Source organism: Drosophila novamexicana, unplaced genomic scaffold, assembly GCF_003285875.2.
Source record: "Drosophila novamexicana strain 15010-1031.04,08,12 unplaced genomic scaffold, DnovRS2.1 tig00001385-arrow-arrow-pilon, whole genome shotgun sequence".
NCBI classification, from domain to species: domain Eukaryota; kingdom Metazoa; phylum Arthropoda; class Insecta; order Diptera; family Drosophilidae; genus Drosophila; species Drosophila novamexicana.
The window spans coordinates 645437-664472 of record NW_020824853.1 but is presented as its reverse complement, the minus strand read 5'-3'; the positions used below and the strand labels follow the sequence as shown (position 1 = coordinate 664472).

Sequence of the window (19036 nt, the reverse complement as noted above, 5' to 3'; positions counted from 1 at the left end):
TTTCGCGTTGTTCTGGTTCGGTTCTGTGACCAAGCTGTCAACTTGACTGCCTGCTGTGCATCAGCTGTTGGCCACTGTGAACGACAGTGCTGCCAACTGGTGTGACAATTTGTTAGCTGTTGACAACTCTGTTACAATACTGATTCGAACCAATAACAGTTGCTGAGCAGCTCTTTGGACTTTTTTCTTTCTAATCATTAATTGCTTTGTGTGTGTGTGTGTTTTTTTTGGCGGCCCCGCGTGCCAAGCATAGTTTGCGGCTCATAATTGTCTTGTTTAAAATTGCAGAAAATCATAAGGCATGCAATGCACAAAAAAAAAACTGGCAAAAAAAAAAGAAGAAATATGCAACGATTAACAACTGTAAACTATTTACAGTCAAGCACACACGATGTGTGCGCGCGTGTGTGTGTGTATGGGGGGGCCATTATAAATATTAATGGTTTGTTTCTTTAAGGATTTGGTACGCTTGCTCTTGCATTTGCCGAGACGTGCACAACTGACGGTGAAATCGGCAGCTGGCTGGCCATTTTTTTCTTTTTGCATTTTTTTGCAGTGCACACTCTCATTAACGTTCGGTTAAGTGCAGTCCGAAAATGTAACGTGCTAAATGTAATGAAAAGCAATAAGGCGAATGCCGAGTGCAGCCAGAAGAAGATGCATGCGCGCATTTTAAAAATTAACAGAGCATGGCGCCAGTCGGTTGCAGTTGGGCAGCTGCTGTTGCTGTTGTTGTTGCTGTTGCTGTTGGTTTTGGGATAGCTGTAAATCAAATTGCGTGGCGGCTGCGATCTAGCGGCAATTCGTCAAGTTCAAGTTATGCGCATTTCCTTTGCCCATTTACCGTTACATTTAAAAAATACAACAGTCCTAACAGCACTTTCGCCGAGTTGGCAAGACTTGGACTTGGACTGGGTTTTGGTTAACTTTGCATTATGTTAACTAACTGTTGCTTGAAGCAAAGAATCAGCATGTTAAGTTTAACAGTGGTTAGTATTAGGAAATGTAATGCGAACAGTATCATGTGAGTTGAACGAATGTTGTGATTCAGTTAAATTTCTACAAATTTCAATAAAATTGCTCCTCTTGCTTCGCTTTACATTTAAGTCTCCATTTGCTAGTTTCTTGCGGCATCAGATTATGTTAACGTTGCTCGCAATCGCGTTAACAGTCTGATGCATTTAACAGCGCAATTACAGACTGTTATTAAGCGGTTGGATTTAAATTGTATATGGCTCTGCAACGGGTTTTCATTCCAATTCGAGAGCAGGTCGTGAGCGGTTGTGTTCTTCAAACGAATCTTGTGGTCCTATTGTGCGCGCATGCGTCTGTTAGCCAATTTGAAATCGTGAAAAATCCTTTTGCCATACCAAACACATACACATACACACGCACGCATACGAATGTGAATAGGCGCCAGCAAGCAAAAGCATAAAGCTGCCGTAAACAAATAATACCTGAGAAAAAGCAATCAAAAAAAAAAAAAAACATTTCGATAATTGTTGCCTGTGATTTGTTTACGTATACATATTTTTTTTTCTGATTTTTTATTGTGAGTGAACTTGAACTGAGGCCAAAGTTACTTTGTTCGTCTACCTAACTAAATTCGAATTGGAAGTGAAGGGTGTAACAGACTTACACACACGCACACGAACACACACAGACGCAAACGAGACGATACAAATACAGGCACACACACGCACACGCACACGTACAGGCAAACGCACGCACACAGTGACAGGCGAAGGCGTAGTAGAAACACCGGCAAAAGCAGAGGAGCGCAAATAGAAAAAGACGAAAAGCGACGGCGACTAAAACTAAAGCTAACCAAAGCAGACCAAAACGCATCGGTGTAAAGAGACAGACAGACAGAGCGAGAGTAGAGGGAGATATAGAGAGCAAACGCGCGCGGGCAAAGGATAATAAGCAAAACTGCCATTTAAAACGGTAATTAAAGCAGCAGCCCCAGTGACAACAGTTACAACAATAGCAACAACAATAACAACAACAACAACGACAACAAGCGAGGCTCAGTGAGCAACAAAGAAAGTAAGTGAATTCCTTTCAACGTGCCTTGCCCAAACATGGCTCCAAATGCAATCGGACCTGCTTCTTCTTTTCAACACACACACACACACACAGACACACATGGACACATTTTTTTTGTACCTCTCTCACTTGACGTGCTCCAGTTCCAGGTGTAACCGCAGTGCCAAGCAAACATCTTCGCTTTGTGCATCCCCACACCCCTCCCCACATCCCTCCCCCCCTTCAACAGACTGCACGCCATCGCGCACCTCTTGCAAGTCATAAAATCTATGGCAGCCGACGTCACAGTCGCTCTGCCAGCTCTGTGACTTAAGCTCCATTTCATAGCTTTTTATTTTGCGCTTGCCTTGTTTTACGATTTTTCTCCTCCTCTGCTGCTGCTGCTGCTGCTACTTTTCTGTTGGCATTGTTTTTGCAGCGCCTCGTTGTTGATTTTTCCAACCGGCTTTTGGCTAATTGCCTTGACATTGGCATTCACAGTGGCAGCCTCTCTTTTGCGTGCGCTCGCTCGCTCTCTCGCTCTCTCTCTCTCTTAGTTTGGTTTTGTGCGTTCTCTGGGGCCACGCACAATGTTGCCAGATGAATGATGATTACCTGTAAACCTCTTCTTTGGCTTGTTTGGTCTCGAATCAAACTGATAAACCAACTGTCAAAAGCTAACAGACATAGCACGCACCCCTTTGACTTCTTTAATGGACACACACATACATATATGTATGTACATATGTATGTATATCAATTCGTAACTGTTTCTGTCAATCAATTTGATGGCTGCTCTTGCTCTTGCTCTTATGTTTGTTGTTGTTGCCATTCGCACTTTATTAACTGTTTATTGCTCTGCTTAGCTTCGATCCAGCGCATTTCCAGTGATGCGCATTTGGCTGTTTTTTTTTTAGTCTGCCATTTTTTTTTTGTACAAAATAAAAAAGTTGCAGAATGCGCCACGCATATTTTTCCTTTGTTCCTTACAGGGAAAAACGCACGAAAATTCCGGTGTGTATCTGTTGTGCCCAACGCCCATCTCAGCGACAGCCTGATGCGCTGGGGCGTGTGCTCTATGCGACGACTGACTGACTGACACCCCCTCCCCCCTACCAGCTGCTGCTGCTGCACGCGCCAACCCCTGCCGCCGGCGCAACTGCGCTGCTGGCAAATCAATAATTCTCCATCAGGATTTGCATTTAGCCAGCGCAATTAGCAATTTGTATTCCAGCCAGCAAAACAGACAATAAATGCCAGCTACCACCCCGTACCTGTCGCACCCCTCTCTGAGTCACGTTTATGCTTCTTCTTTTTACATACATACATGTACATATACATATACATATATACATTTTTGTGGCCATTGGCAACGGCAGCGTCTGAGACTTGGCTATGGGTTGCATTGTCAACCGTTTGCGTATCAACGGACTGGCAATCGAATGCTTCCGTTGTGCGCCGGAAATCAGGTATACACACACACACACACACACACACACACACACACACACACACACACACACACACACCGACACACACATACACACATCATTCCTACTTAACGCATTGCTGGAAGCCCCTTTGTCGCGAGACGACAGTCTGCTCAAGACAATAATGTACAAGCCGTACAGTGAACTCTACATATATTGAAACACAAGCCTTACACATTGAGCATATACAGTGTTCGCTCCACAGTGGAAACTGGCATAGAAATAACATTTGGCTAAAACTCGTATTAATTGTGCTTCTTTCAATTTATTTTTATTATAACATATATATATATATATATATTTCGATTCGATTTTTCAGTTATTGAAATTTGTTCGCGAACAGTTAAAGCTTTATTGAATCCAGTATTTGTGCTGCCAGGGCAAATAGTACAGTAAACACATATATGTTTGCTGTGTAACAAACAGTTTTACCTATTTTTTATTTTTTCTTAATTTTTGCAACATTTTATTTTATTTTATGACTATTAGCCATGCTTTTATTGCTGTATTTTCAATACTATTATTAACTAAGCTTTTAGGTTTAAAAAAAAAAAAAACAAATCAGTGGAGTTTCTCTCACTTGACTTTGAATAGTTCACTCCAAGGAGCGTTCACTTTATGCGCTGCTGCTTACACATGCTCTATACGTAGCGTACATGCATGTGTTTGTGTATGTACACGCCCCCTCCCCCCTCTTACTTTGTCCGCCTCTCAGTTTGGCCATCAAGTGCAGCTGGCAACACAACAACAGCTGCCCTTGAAATAAGCAAAAGCAAAATCCAAACATAACGCACTTTACGCATACTTTCGACTCACACCGAACGGCTGCACCCCCCGCAGGCAGCACACCCCCTCCTCCAGGCGCATTCCTTGCAGATGCTTCGTTAAGGATGAGGGTGTGTGTGTGTGTGTGTGCGGTTCATTGCCTAATTGCATTTGCCTTTGATTTGAACAATGAGCAATATGTGAAATACGCATGACTTAGTCGGGGCATTTGGCATGAGCCGTAGTGAAATTTGCAGCGATGCACGTGTGTTTTTGGTTAACAATTGCCCAAAAGTTGTTAAGATCATGTTATTTCGCGATCATATCGTGAGCTCTTCATAGAGGCTGGCCAGTTTTTCCATAGTTTAAATAAAAATTTTAAAAAACCGCTAAGCTTAGCCGAATTTGGCTGGAAAATGTCTGAATTGTCAACACTGACAAGATGTCTAGCCGAAATGGCAACGATTCCAACATCTCTTAGTTATTATAAATACATAAATCCTTTTTGTTAGGGTGTTTAAGCTGCATTGCAAAGTTCTCAAATTAATCATATTTTTTTTTTGCTTGTTTTGCTTTTCGTTTCTTTTCTTTTGTCTTTTTTTGTTTTGTTGTTATTGCTTGACAGTTTTTGCAGCAACTCTCGCGCTGTCTCACTCGAACACGCCCTTGCTCTCTCCCTCTCTCCATCTCTTTCGCTCTGTGGCTTTGTTCTGCTGCTGAGTCACGTCTGGCTGCAGTATTTTGTTTTTTTTTTGACTCCTTTTTTTTCTCGCCGTTTTCGCTTTCAACAGAGAGCGCCGCAATTGGCTTCAACTGCTTGTGATTCATTTGACGTTGATGCTTCCTGGCGCAGCGCAGTACAAATGCAATCGCACACACACACAAACCATACTGTATGTATGCATGCATATAGTTGTATATCAATAGTGAAGTCTTTATCAATGCAACACTTGCAGCATATCTGGCGCCTTTTCCTTTTATGCATATGCGATATTTTTGGAATGGGCGACGCGCTGTCGCGCCTCTTGCTTCGTTTTCCTTTACGTACAATAACAATAATTCATATGCCACATACATACATACATATGTATGTACATGCTGTACGCTGCCGCTGAACTCGGGGGTTCAGTTCAATGCACTGCAATCGCGCAGCGTTGCCACCAGCATCAACATTTCTGTTGTGGCGTTGCCGATAAAAGCCAAAAACTCTTTTGAATTTGGTTTTTTTGTTTTCCTTTTCTTGTCTTTGCTTTTCGTTATGTTACGCCTCCTCCGCCTCCTGCTGAACTCCTTTGCCATAGCAGGCAGCTATCGGTCGTGCGCTTTGATTTATGCGCCCGCCTTTAAGTGGCCCGTGGCCTTTAAAGTCATCGTCGTGATCTTCAGTTGAAGAAGGAGGTGTCGCTGTTAATACATTTTGCTCAATGTTGCCAGGCGCACTCACACACACACACACACACACACACACACATACACGCACGCACACAGCTACAAGCTGAGACAAGTGCAAGTTCAAGTTGCGGCTGCAGTTTAATAGCAAAAATGCCAACTGGTTGAGCTGGTTAATTTTGGCTTTGGTTATTTTCAATTTGCCGGGCGTATCGAAATATTGATACTTGTCCCGGTCCTGCCAAGGCCAAGCTGTTGTAAATATCATGTTTTGATTTTCAAAGACAATCTACCTACTCCTACCCCTACCCCTACCCCATCCCCCTACCCCATTTTCATTTGTGTACGCTCGCCATACAAAGAGCTGTCTGCTATGTAATTTGCGGTTGTGCAAAATATTTATGCTCATTGTTTATTACATGCATTTTTCTGCGCCTATTGAAAATGCGAACAAATTATTAATGTGCCTGCTGTGGCAGCCACCGCCTGTGGCACTCGCTTAGCTAAGCTTTGACTGGCCCGCCTCTCTCCGTGGGCAGGCCAAGCTGTGCATGTCTGTGTGTGTGTGTGTGTGTGTGTGTGCGTGTAATTGCTGCATAAATCATTTGAGCTGATGGCCAAGAGCAGCGGTAATTTCAGCGCTGCACAACAACAGTTAACTGTTGTTGCTACAGATATGTGTGGACACAGATACATTTCTATATATCATAGACAAGCCAAGAGTTATTTATGTGCGTTCAATCAGCCAAACGCCAAACGCTAAACCGAACCAATTCAATCCAAGCCAAGCCAAGCCAAAGCCGAGATGTTCGCTACAACAACAACAACAACTACAACAACAACAACAACATCAACAACAGCTATTTCAGCAGCAGAGCGCAAAGAAAAAAGCAGCCCGAAACCGTTTATCCGCCTGCCTGCCTGCCATTTGGTGGCTTTCATTGATTTCTCTATTCGAAATCATTTCATTTCATTTCATTTTGTTTTGGGTTATTGATTTTGATTTTTTGATTGTTCCAAACGCATGCAGAAGCTGAAAACTGTAAATGCAGACTTTAACAGCAGCAGCTGTGTTAGCAGTTTAGCTGTTTTATGGCTATAGCTGACACCATTTGAAAGTTAGCTGGGAAATTGTTGAACAAGCTCGTCGCTTTAAATTGTGTTAAATGCATTTGAATATATTATAAATAACGAATTTATTATATACACATACAACAACATTAAAATGCATTGAAAAGTTGTTGTTAAATGAGATAAAATAAATACCATATTAATTATAATAATGATTGGGCAAAAATTTAACTGAAAAGAAGTATATACATATGTATAAATGAAAAAACTAACTATTAAATATACAATTTTCTTAAAATTATGCAAAATAATTTTAAATATTTATTATATTAGTACTTAAATTTGTCAACAAGTCAAAGCTGGCTATGAGTCCTGTTGTCTTGGCTCGAAAATGGCTATTTAATGCGTTTGGCAACGTTCAGACTTTCAAAATATGGCAGCACTGAAAACGAGCGGTTCATGCGGTTCATTCGGTTCGCACGTTTTTGCTATCTCTCACGCACCGACATTGTTAAAGTTCAAAATGTGGAGTCAATTCATAATTAACATTACAAAAGCAACGCGAACGCTGTTCTAACGGTTTTTGGCAAGTCTCTTTCACTCGCACTCACGCGCTGCAACAGCCCGTTTGACATCGTTGACGTTTTTAAATTGAAACTTTTACTTTTTTTTTTTTTTTTGTTTTCAACTCATCTTTCAACTCTCCCAAGACAATCAATTTGTTGATTCGTCGCGTAATAATTGATTACTGCACTTGTTTTAGGCGCTTTCTAAAAAAAAAAAAAGAAAAACCAAATCCAAAAAGTAGAAAACATGTTGGAAGAGTTGTAGCTTCGCATTTGTACATAATTGTACGTTTGTAATTATAAAACAATTGGAAAGGTGCTTGCGGCAAATGATTGCACCGTTTGCTGTTAATTGAGTCTGTATTATTATTATTATTTTTTTTTTTTGGTTGTTCACCCGTTTTTTTAAGGCTTCACTTTGCCGCCACAAAAACCGCAAACTGTTTTGAAAATAACAAGCATAATCAACAACAGCAACAACAACAACAACAAGTTGACTAACTATTAATCGCCCACGAGAGCAGCCGCAGCAGCAGATGTTCTGCTGGCATCGAAAATGTTTTGCATTTTACGAGTACTTTTACAATTCGCGGGCATCGTTTTTGCATTCTCAACAGCCATAAAAGTCACGATAGACGATAGACACTAAAGAATAATGAGTGAGAGCGGCACGGAGTGATAGAGCAGATAGGCAGAGAGAACGAGATAGAGAACATAAGCTGTGCACACTGGTGCTATAGCATCCATTAAATGCATACTCGATATTTATCTATGCGTGCCCTTGAGCAATTGCAAGGGTCGCCATGAAAAGTTTGTGGCGAACGGTAATAAAATCTCAAGTGGCGTGATTAGACCTGTGCACTGAGCGAAAAGCACTGGTGCAATTGCAGAATTTCGAATTTGGGCTAAATCTAGAATACAGTTGTTAATTTCTTTTTCTTCTGCTTCTCAAGAATCTGTGAATTATTTGAAGATTGTATCAAAATGTGGCCATGGCCAAATTAATATCAAGTGTAGCCTTTTGGGACCAGTGTGCAATGTGGCAACGCTCTAACCCCTGCCACAGCTTGCCGCACCTGCATATGCAATGCAAATGCAACGGTCGGTTGCGCGCGCGCGTGCGCCCCAAGCAGCAGCAGCAGAAGGAGCCACTTGGCAATTGGTGGCATGTCTTTAAAGCGAAGACGTGGGCCACTAATATTTATGTCTGCCGGCCCCGCTGATGTCTGTATCTGTGCATCAGTATGTGTGTCTGCCGCCTCTCTCTCTCTCTCTCTCTCTCTCTCTCTCTCTCTCTCTCTCTCTCTCTCTCTCTTTGTCTCTGTTATGTGTGTGTGTGTTTGTGTGCACGAGTATTTTTAGATCGTTGTTGCTGTCTGAAGCCGAGATTTAGAGCGATTCTTTTGTTGCTTCTGCTGCTGCTGCTTTTGTTGTTACAGTAAAAATATACCGTATGCTGCTGCAGCGTACATGAATAAGTGTGCGCTGTTGCTGTTGATGCCACGAGTATTATAAGAAATTACGACACATGCTGACGCTGATTTAGTTTAAATTGTTTGCATGTATGCAGATTAGTGCACTGTCCGTTGTCCATTCTAATGGCACAGTGGCAACGCTGGCCGTTTTGCTGTCTGGCTGGCTTGCTGCCTAGCTGCTTGACTGCTTGGTACCAGCTGTCCCCCTCTCTCCCTCCCGCTCTTTCTTGGCTATCTTTGCCTATCTCTTTATTGCATACATAATTGCGCAAAGCTCGGTAACAGCTGCAGTTGGGCTCTGTATGTGCGTGCGTGTGTGTGTGTGTGTGCTCGTATTTATCTGCATTTGTGTCTCACTCCGATGTGCGGTGGCTGATGAGCTCGCATTGTTTGAGTGTGGTGTGCGTTTATCAGTTTACCGTTATCATTAACAAGCTACACACGCAGAGATGAGCATGCGAGAGGGGTGGAAAGTGGGGGTATGGCCCCAAATAGCGCGACACACGCAAAATGTTGCCTGGTGAAAGGTGTGCGATGCGATAAAATTTCATCATATTTTACATTTTCGTAATTTGCTAAAAGCACACACAGCGACACACGCACACATACATACACATATATGCGCATACATACATATATGAGCAATCAATTTGTGAGTGTACGCCATTTCATTTAATTAGATTTCGTTTAATAATGCCACATGCACAAACACACAGACGACGCACAATCGGCAAATACAACACAAGAGTCAATAGTGTAATTTAATTGATTTGCGAGCAGCGCAGCAGCAGCAGCAGCAATAATAAAGAAGAAGAAACAGTGGGCAACACCGGTAAACTGGCCCGATGCCACTCAATTTGATGATGTTTGAGTGTATTGGTATAGAGCCTGTGCTGTGTGCGTGTAAATGAGTCGCGGACTGTTGCTGAGCTACTTAACCAGTCGTTGCAGCTGTGAGCTTTTTATTGCTCTCATTTGTGCTCTTGTTCTTGTTCTTAGCAATTGCTGCTAGTTATGACGGTGTTCCGCTTGGCCATTGTTGCCACACCATTTGCAGTAATTGGCGCTGCCAGCTCTTCTGCAACGGTGTTTAACTGTTTGCTGCTGCCTTTTTTTCTTTCTTGCTTGCTTGCTGCATTCGTTCATTCCTTTTTTCATTCTTGGCTGCATACATGTGTGCTTACACATGCATATCGTTCTATGTGTGTGTGTGTGTGTGTGCATCTTTGCAGACAACTGGGGGATTCGAACACAAATCGGCATGCATAATTAATTAAGATTTAGTTGGCTTTTCACATGCGCATATGGATATGCATGTGTGTGTGTGTGTGTACACGTGCATATTTGTGTTGCAATCGCTTTTTAAAGAGCTGCAATTAATTTTCCAACGAATTTTATGAATAAAAGCGGCAAACATCTGCAAAACGATTACAAAAACGGCGCTTATCGAATTTCAGTTAACATGGAAAATGAAATGCATACATATTACGAGCAAAGGTGCGGGTTAAGGCGAAAACGGCTGCGCTGCCGTTGTCGCTGTCGATGCCACTGCTGCTGCTGCTGTTAAAGCTGACTTTACAAGAAAAAGGCGAGCATTGACTTTTTGCCAGAGCGAGACAGCGCGATCGGATGAGACAAGTGCACAAGCTGCCAGCTTTAAATTGTTTGGCGATGCCAGATTAGCGCAAACCATTAAGGTTGTGCCAGGCGTGTGTGGGGTGGGGGAAGGTGGGCTGTGTCTGTCTGTCTGTCTGTTTGCGTAGTTTTCATTTTCATTTTCATTTGCGTTTTATTTGATGTTAATCTGCCATCCGATTTGCCTTTGGCTAACATTTGCCTTTATTTTTCCTTTTTCCTTTTTTTTTTTTTTTTTTTTTGCAAAGCCAACGCCCCGGCCAAATGGCTTTGCATGAAATGAAAATCTCGCAAATGGTCAGCGCCATAAGCCAACGCCTAGAAATGCCAACAACAACAACAACAACAACCATGGAGGCATATATGAAGGAGCTGGCACTTTGGGCGCCGCCGCCGTCTCCTTTGCTCGAACGTCACGCAGCTCGTTTGTTTATGTATCTACGTGCCGCAGCCGCAATCGTCAATCAGCTCGGGCTTGGCTCGTTTGCCTCTTTTTTTTTAAGGCTTATATGCAAAGCATAACAAAAAAAAAATGTAAGGGAACAGCAAATTTCAGCTGCACACCTACCAAGTCGTCGCTGCTGTCCATCAACGGCTCTTTTGAGTGCTGCTCCTGCAGCTGGCCGCCCCCACATATTCTGTATACCCTGTGCCCATTTGAGAGGGGGGCATATGCTAGCCTGTGCTCGTCTTTGTTACAGTTGGAAGATAAAGTGTTTATATTTACTCAGGATCACGAGCTTAGTCAATGTAGTTATAATAATCTGTCTTAACGCGACGCCACAGCAAACTCCTATATGCTTTCGATAACTTCAAAATCGATTATTATCGATATTCAGCCGTTATTTTGAGCGCCTATCTCTGATATAAGAAAAGTTTTCTGTAGAATTATGTCTTATCGTCCCGTTCTTAAAGACTTTAGATGGGTTTTTCGTGCATCTTAGCCAAACAAACTTATAAATCTTTCGATAACTTTTACAAATACTTCAAAATCGAAAACTATCGAAATTCAGTTTTTACTTCTAGCGCATATCTGTGAGATTAGAAGAGCTAAAAAAGTGAATATATAGGAACGTCTCCCATTGCACGCAGAGATCAGGAACCTTTTTTTATTCTCGATAAGGTAGGAAGGAAGAAGAAGAAGTGTATGTATGTACAAGTATATATGTAATTACCGTTTACATGGTATCTGCCAATCGTGCACACCCAACTAAAAGCCCCTTGCTATCTCCTTTTTTTGTCAGCCTGCTTTTCCTGTACGTTTTGTGGCTTTTAGCCGGTTGAGTCATACGGCCGGCTATGTGATTCGTTAGCTCCGATTAGCTGGCTCGCGTCACCTTAATGAGCTGGCCAGATACTTCTGATCCCCACACGGGGACAAAGACAGAGACGGAGACGGAGACACGCCCACATGCATGCACAGACATGTCAAAGGCGAAGCGGCTTTTCAAATTTGAATGTACAGTGTGTACATATTTTGATAACATATCGCCGCAGCCGATGCCGGGCATCGATAACGCTTCCAAGCCGCATATCGATAGGCAATTAAAGCGCCGCTCTGTCAAACACTTTGCGCCAAATGTCATCGCTAGCTATTTGACATTTGACAGCTGATTTGCCGTCTGTTAAACTTGAATTTGAATGTTGCCATTGCTACAGATCTGGCGACATGTGTCGTCGTCCATGTAAAGTGCAGCAAAATCAAAGGCTAAACCAAGCGCGTTTCATTGAGTCTGCCCGACTAGCCAGTTACCCAGCATGTACGTCAAATACTCTTCTCTGTATATAAGTATACCAAAAACTCTTCAAAAGCATGAAAAGTGTGTCCAGCTGTATGAAATGTGCAATCTATTCCAGATTTTTTTTTTACTCGATATTTAACGATATTTCTGTAGATATTGCCAGAGTTGTGGATAGAAAAATAGTTTGAAGTTTGTTTGATTTACGATATGCATGCAACTTGATGCTGCAGCCAATATGCCCACTTTAACAGTTGTTCAATGTGTACAGGGTATGAACTGAAGAAACATTGCGTTATCTACGTTTCCTGTTCGACTTGGCGACATTGAAATGAATGCCAGACCAATACCTTCCCCACTCCTCGACACGGAGACGGACGCACTTGGAGTTGTCGTCGCCAGTTGCAAGTTGCAAGTTGCCTGTTGCAAGTTGCCTGCTCTGCATGCACTGCACACATGGCCGGCTGACTGTCCGGCTGTCCGGCTGTCTGACTCTCTGACATGCACATAAATTTAGCACACAGACTGCGGCAAATGCATAAATATGTTTCTCTTGGTTTATTGTTTATGGCTTACAGTTTGAACGCACACACAATGTGTTTTATCAATCAAATGTGTACACAAAAAACAGTTGCTTATATTTATATATTATTTATATATATATATATATATATATATATATATACATTATATATATATATATATATATATACATATATATATATGTATACATATGTATATTCGACACAGGCAAGCAGCTAGCAAAACTCCGACTGGCTCAACGCAAAGCCGACAGACAGAAGCCAACCACAAGCCGGGCATCTAGCAAGCGATTGATTTAGCGGCAGGCGCCAATTGTTCAGTTCGTACAGCCGCCACCATTGCACCGATTAGCACCATGAACGGCCAGGGCTGTGAGCTGGGCCACAGCAATGGGGACATTATATCACAGAATCAACAGAAGGGCTGGTGGACCATCGGTCTGATCAATGGCCAGCACAAGTACATGACCGCCGAGACATTTGGCTTCAAGCTCAACGCGAACGGGGCCAGCCTCAAGAAGAAGCAGCTCTGGACGCTGGAGCCATCCAACACCGGTGAAAGTAAGTACACAATATTCCACATTATCTCTATTAAACCATACAGATAGCAAATATTCTAAGGCGCTTGCTTAAATCGAGCGAACTCTGTCGACGCTTTCGATATCAGTTGAGCTTCTTTCTAGGGAGTTTGGTGAAATTCACGCTCAAGCGTGGAAAAAAGGTGAAAGGCAGTAGTTGTCCTTGTTTCAGGCTCCCTTAAATAGGTGAAAGGCAGCAGTTGTCCTTGTCTTAGGCTCCCTTATGTTAAGCAATTTGGTGAAATTCACGCTCAAGCGTGGAAATTAGGTGAAAGGCAGTAGTTGTCCTTGTTTCAGGCTCCCTTAAATAGGTGAAAGGCAGCAGTTGTCCTTGTCTTGGGTTCCCTTATGTAAAGCAATTTGGTGAAATTCACGCTCAAGCGTGGAAAATAGGTGAAAGGCAGCAGTTGTCCTTGTCTTAGGCTCCCTTAAATAGGTGAAAGGCAGCAGTTGTCCTTGTCTTGGGTTCCCTTATGTTAAGCAATTTGGTGAAATTCACGCTCAAGCGTGGAAAATAGATGAAAGGCAGCAGCTGTCCTTATATTAGGCTTCCGTTAGTTAAGGCCTTTGGTGAAATTCACGTTCAAGCATGGAAAATAGGAAAAACGGCAGAAATTGTCCTTTTTTTAGGCTTCCGTTAGTTAATCCCATGCAAGGAATTTTTATATTTTGTCGCGATATGTTTAATATATGCTATTATTTATGTATGCTTTTTTTGGATTTTATTTTGTGAAACATATTCTTTATTCTAAAAGTAAAAGATTTCTTATATTTTTATATACAATACGAGAACCTGCAATCCAAATGCAAACACAGTCCCAAAATCGATTCTTATCGATATTTTGCAAATATCAAATTTCTGTAGCTAGTGCAGTTTACGAAATCGAATCATTTTCAATGATAGCTCCAAAAATAGGTTTTCGATATCAAAATTGATCGATTGCTGGGAAACGTGACAAGTTATCGATTGACGGAAAGAAGGAGACTCGACGTTCAAAATTTCTGTCTCTAGTTCTTTAAGGATTGACTCGTCTACTGATGCTGATCAGGAATATATATATACTTAATGTAATCGAAGATACTTTCTTCCTGCAGTTACGTACATTTGCTCAACATTACGATACCCATTTGGGCCCATGGAAAATGGGAATGTAACTGTGAAATCGGTCGCTCAAGCGAGCTTTCACTGTATGCATAAACATCAAGCATTGAGCTGTTATCAGACTGCGCTGATAAGCATGTTAAATGAACTAACGAAAATGGAAATGGAAATGAGAATGAGAATGGAAACTGAGATGATAATGCCAATGATATTGATAATGAGCACGATAATGACAATGATAGTGCTAATGATAATGCCAATGCTAATGATAACAGCTGGCACTGTTTGCCATTTATCAGCTGCATTTGCATTCGGCTGACGCATTTGATTGCCGACTGTAAATCATTTGGCCAGTCGTAAACACAGCTTTAGCTTTTTAGCATTTTACTTTTATTTCTTGCTATGTGTAACTCGCATAAATCATTTGCCAATTTGCAGCTGCGTTGGCCAAAACCAGAGCTTGGCCCGCAGCTGCGTTAATTTGACGTGCAGGGTATCTGTCCGTCTGTCCGTCTGTCCGTTCGTCTGTCTGTCTGCCTAATATATATTAAAGCGCAAGAAAACAAAGCGTCTCACGAATTTGGCATCATTTATCATCAAGCCACACGGAGACGCCACAGGTTGCATGTTGCTTGCAACGGGCATTGCAATTGGCTTTGGCCATGCTGGCCGGAGCTGGTCTGATCTGGTCTGGTCTGGGCTGACAATTATAATTAAGGCAACTCGTTTGCCGCTGCGACTGCCATTGGCCACGTTGCAATTAATACAAAATATTTTAGTCGAAATCAACCTGCCCCCCCCCCCCCCCCCCCCCCCCTCTTTGCTCCTACTTGATAGCCTGCAGTCTTGCGCTGGCATTCGTAACGGCCATTAAAATAGCTCAGCCAAATTGAAAACGATGTGGCCAGAGCGCACGTTGATGTTTAGCTAAATTGCTCAATCGCCGAAAGAAGGAGAAGAAAATGTAGAAGCAGTAGAAGAAGAAGCAGCAGCAGCAATAAATAATGCCAGCGATAGGCCGCCTATCGATAACTAATTAAGCATTGTCTGCTGCGAGGTGGCATCGCTAATCGCTGCGCAGCCGACAGCTGACAGCTGATTGGCTGCTGCCGTTTGCCGTTATTCGTTCAGCTATTTGAAATGAGTACAGTTAGCGCGAGACAAGGCGCAAGAGAAAGATATTGACTGTTGCCATTACCTCGCAAGCGGGTATTTGCATTTTGTCAGGCAACATGCTATTCACTTAGTCAAATACAGTTTACCCTTCTTTATATAACAGTGTAGAGGGTATATACATATACTCTTAGTAGGCATTGTCAGCCAGGCCTGTCTGTTTGTCTGCTTGTATCTAGGCAAGATCGAATCATTATCTCGTAATTAAGTACTGTTATGAAAAGTTAATATACCATACGTTTTACCAATGAATTGCCATAGATATAAAGTATGAAAACTCGTTTTGTTTCTAGAGATATCTTGACCCAACTTGGGATTGATAGGATTTATTATGTTTCTGACAAATGAATTCAATCTTAATCAACCTTAGACTACCATTATCATATAGATCTATAGGAACGAACGAGAATGTATTAAAACTCGTTTTGTTTCTCGAGATATCTTGACCCAACTTGCGATTTAGAAGATTTATGACAAATGAGCCAAGTCTTAAATATCCTCGGACTACTATATCGTATAGCTCCTATAGAGAGAACGATCCAACGAATATTTAAGAACTTCCATATAAACTCATCTTTAGACCCAGCTTGGGATTTATCAGATGGAACTTGAAATTTATAAGAAGATGAACTTGGTATACATAAGATTTGGCATGATCCTTACTATGAGCTTAAGATTACATTGGCTTTACTATATCATAAAGATTCCTTAGGAAAACCATTCGAGAAATTGATGTGATGTTTACATTGGACGACTTAGTATATAGTATATAGTTCTTTACGGAAAATCGATTGAGGGAGAGAATTTAGTTCTCTTTAATGGGATATCTTGAAAGAACTCCATCTAGAATTTTGACCAAGCTTTCTTTTGTAATACTATGTATTGCTATAAGGTTGACATGGAAAAGCTACTGCTTGGCATTGTTGGGCAGATGTATTTGATCGGACTTTATGCACTTGCTAATTTAAATTATTTTGCGGCATGCACACAGGTATTATCTATTTACGATCTCATCTGAACAAATATCTGTCGGTCGATCAGTTTGGCAACGTGCTGTGCGAGAGCGAGGAGCGGGACGCGGGCAGCCGCTTCCAGATCAGCATCAGCGAGGACGGCAGCGGACGTTGGGCCCTGAAGAACGAGTCGCGCGGCTACTTTTTGGGCGGCACGCCCGACAAACTGGTCTGCACGGCGAAAACGCCCGGCGCCAGCGAATTCTGGACGGTGCATTTGGCGGCACGGCCGCAGGTGAACTTGCGTTCGATTGGCCGCAAACGTTTCGCCCATCTGTCCGAGTCGCAGGATGAGATACATGTGGATGCGAATATACCCTGGGGCGAGGATACGCTCTTCACTCTCGAGTTTCGCGCCGAGGAGGGCGGCAGATATGCGCTGCACACGTGCAACAACAAGTGAGCCCCTCCCTTCCCTCAACGAATCTAATCCGTATACTTAACTCATATCTTTCCTATCCGCCTGTAGATATCTGAATGCCAATGGCAAGCTGCAGGTGGTGTGCAACGAGGATTGCCTGTTCAGTGCCGAGTATCATGGCGGGCATTTGGCGCTGCGCGATCGCCAGGGCCAATATCTGTCGCCGATTGGCTCGAAGGCGGTGCTCAAGTCGCGCTCCTCGACGGTGACACGGGACGAGCTGTTCTCGCTGGAGGATTCATTGCCGCAGGCCTCGTTCATAGCTGGCCTCAATTTGCGCTATGTGAGCGTCAAGCAGGGCGTCGATGTGACCGCCAATCAGGATGAGGTCGGCGAGAATGAGACCTTTCAGCTGGAATACGATTGGTCGGCGCACCGCTGGGCATTGCGCACCACACAGGATCGCTACTGGTGCCTGTCCGCCGGCGGTGGCATTCAGGCCACCGGCAATCGTCGCTGTGCCGATGCACTCTTCGAACTGATCTGGCATGGTGATGGTTCGCTCTCGTTTCGCGCCAATAATGGCAAATTTTTGGCCACCAAACGTTCCGGCCATTTGTTTGCCACCTCCGAGTCCATTGAGGAGATAACCAAGTTCTATTTTTATTTGATCAATCGGTAAGCGAGCGCCTCTTCCATCTGTGCTTCACGTCAAATGTCATCTTCCCGTTGCTCCCATCCGTTTTAGGCCCATTTTGGTGCTGAAGTGCGAGCAGGGCTTTGTCGGCTATCGTACGCCCGGCAATCTCAAGCTGGAGTGCAACAAGGCCACCTATGAGACCATTCTGGTTGAGCGTGCCCAAAAGGGCATGGTCCATCTGAAGGCGCACAGCGGTAAATATTGGCGCGTCGAGGGCGAGAGCATTTCGGTGGATGCCGATGCGCCAGCCGATGGCTTCTTCCTGGAGTTGCGCGAACCAACACGAATTTGCATAAGGTAAGAGAGACAGAGACAGAGAGAGAGAGAGAAAGTTCCATTTTTTAACGGCAAGCCAAAGAAAACCAGATTTGAAAATAACGCTTATAGTTAAGCATTAACAGTGTGCTGTTATTATTCAAAACACTATTAACAGCATGTTATTGCCAATATGCATAACAGCCGTAACATATAACATTGTTCGCCGCATAACAGTCGAACTCTACAGTTGTACTGTTAACGTTAACATTGCTGTTATAACTCAATGCCAATTGGCATAGCAGCGTGCTGTTAAAAAACAACTGCTGCTATTTGCTGCTCTGTGAATGTTAAGCTATTAACAGCTGTTAAGCTATTGCATTTTTGAATATTTGATTTGGCCGTTAAAAGAAAGTTCAAGTTTAAACCCTTTTATTAACGAAATACACTGCTTTCACTTTCGTCGCAGATCGCAACAGGGCAAATATTTGGGCGCCACCAAAAATGGGGCCTTCAAATTGCTGGATGATGGCACCGATTCGGCCACACAATGGGAATTCTAAGTTGCAGCGCTTCCAAGGATGCGGCACGTGTTTGGCAATTGCAACAATAATTACAACAACAACAACAACAACAACAACAACAACAATAACAACTACAACCACACGTATCAATTTTTAAAGTTTTAGCAACGTGTCGACTATGTCCAAAAACAAAAACAAAATCAAAAAAAGAAAAAAACAATTTCGAACGCAACAAAAAAAAAAAGTCGCACAAAAATGTATCCTAAATGCAATTTAATGGCGAACATCAAGGATAAATGCATGTTCATGCACATACATATATATATATATATATATGCAATGATTATATATATCAGCATATATATATACATATATAGAGAGAGGGAATTTTTTTAAAACAACCTATTTAGCTTTTTATACGTTTTTACAAGAACAAGAAAGAAACAAATCTAGCGCAGGAAGTGAAACAATTTGTCGCGAATCCTTCCGTTTTCCAATATCAGCAACAAAAGCAAAATATATATTAAATAATATAATAATTATAAATGAATTACAAATGAAAACATGCAAAAAAACGATAAAAATTATATATATATATATATAAATATATATATACATACATACACATCA

At 42.4% G+C, this 19036-nt stretch overlaps 1 protein-coding gene across 1 annotated transcript; it reads left to right on the top strand.

Moving 5' to 3' along the window:
• Positions 1-1151: 1151 nt before the first annotated feature.
• Positions 1152-18550, top strand: LOC115767389 (protein singed). Its single transcript, XM_030711652.1, has 6 exons — positions 1152-2049; positions 12909-13261; positions 16545-16965; positions 17036-17605; positions 17676-17924; positions 18352-18550. The coding sequence occupies exons 2-6, from the start codon at positions 13057-13059 to the stop codon at positions 18443-18445; spliced, it is 1539 nt and encodes a 512-aa protein (XP_030567512.1). The 5' UTR covers positions 1152-2049; positions 12909-13056; the 3' UTR covers positions 18446-18550.
• The last annotated feature ends 486 nt before the right edge of the window (positions 18551-19036 follow it).

Excerpts from the sequence above, each read along its gene's own strand:
- LOC115767389 (XM_030711652.1), top strand. The coding sequence starts at position 13,057 with ATGAACGGCCAGGGCTGTGAGCTGGGCCACAGCAATGGGGACATTATA. Across the intron at positions 13,262-16,544 it reads GCCATCCAACACCGGTGAAA|GTATTATCTATTTACGATCT; the intron begins GTAAGTACACAA and ends GCATGCACACAG. Across the intron at positions 17,606-17,675 it reads TATTTTTATTTGATCAATCG|GCCCATTTTGGTGCTGAAGT; the intron begins GTAAGCGAGCGC and ends CATCCGTTTTAG.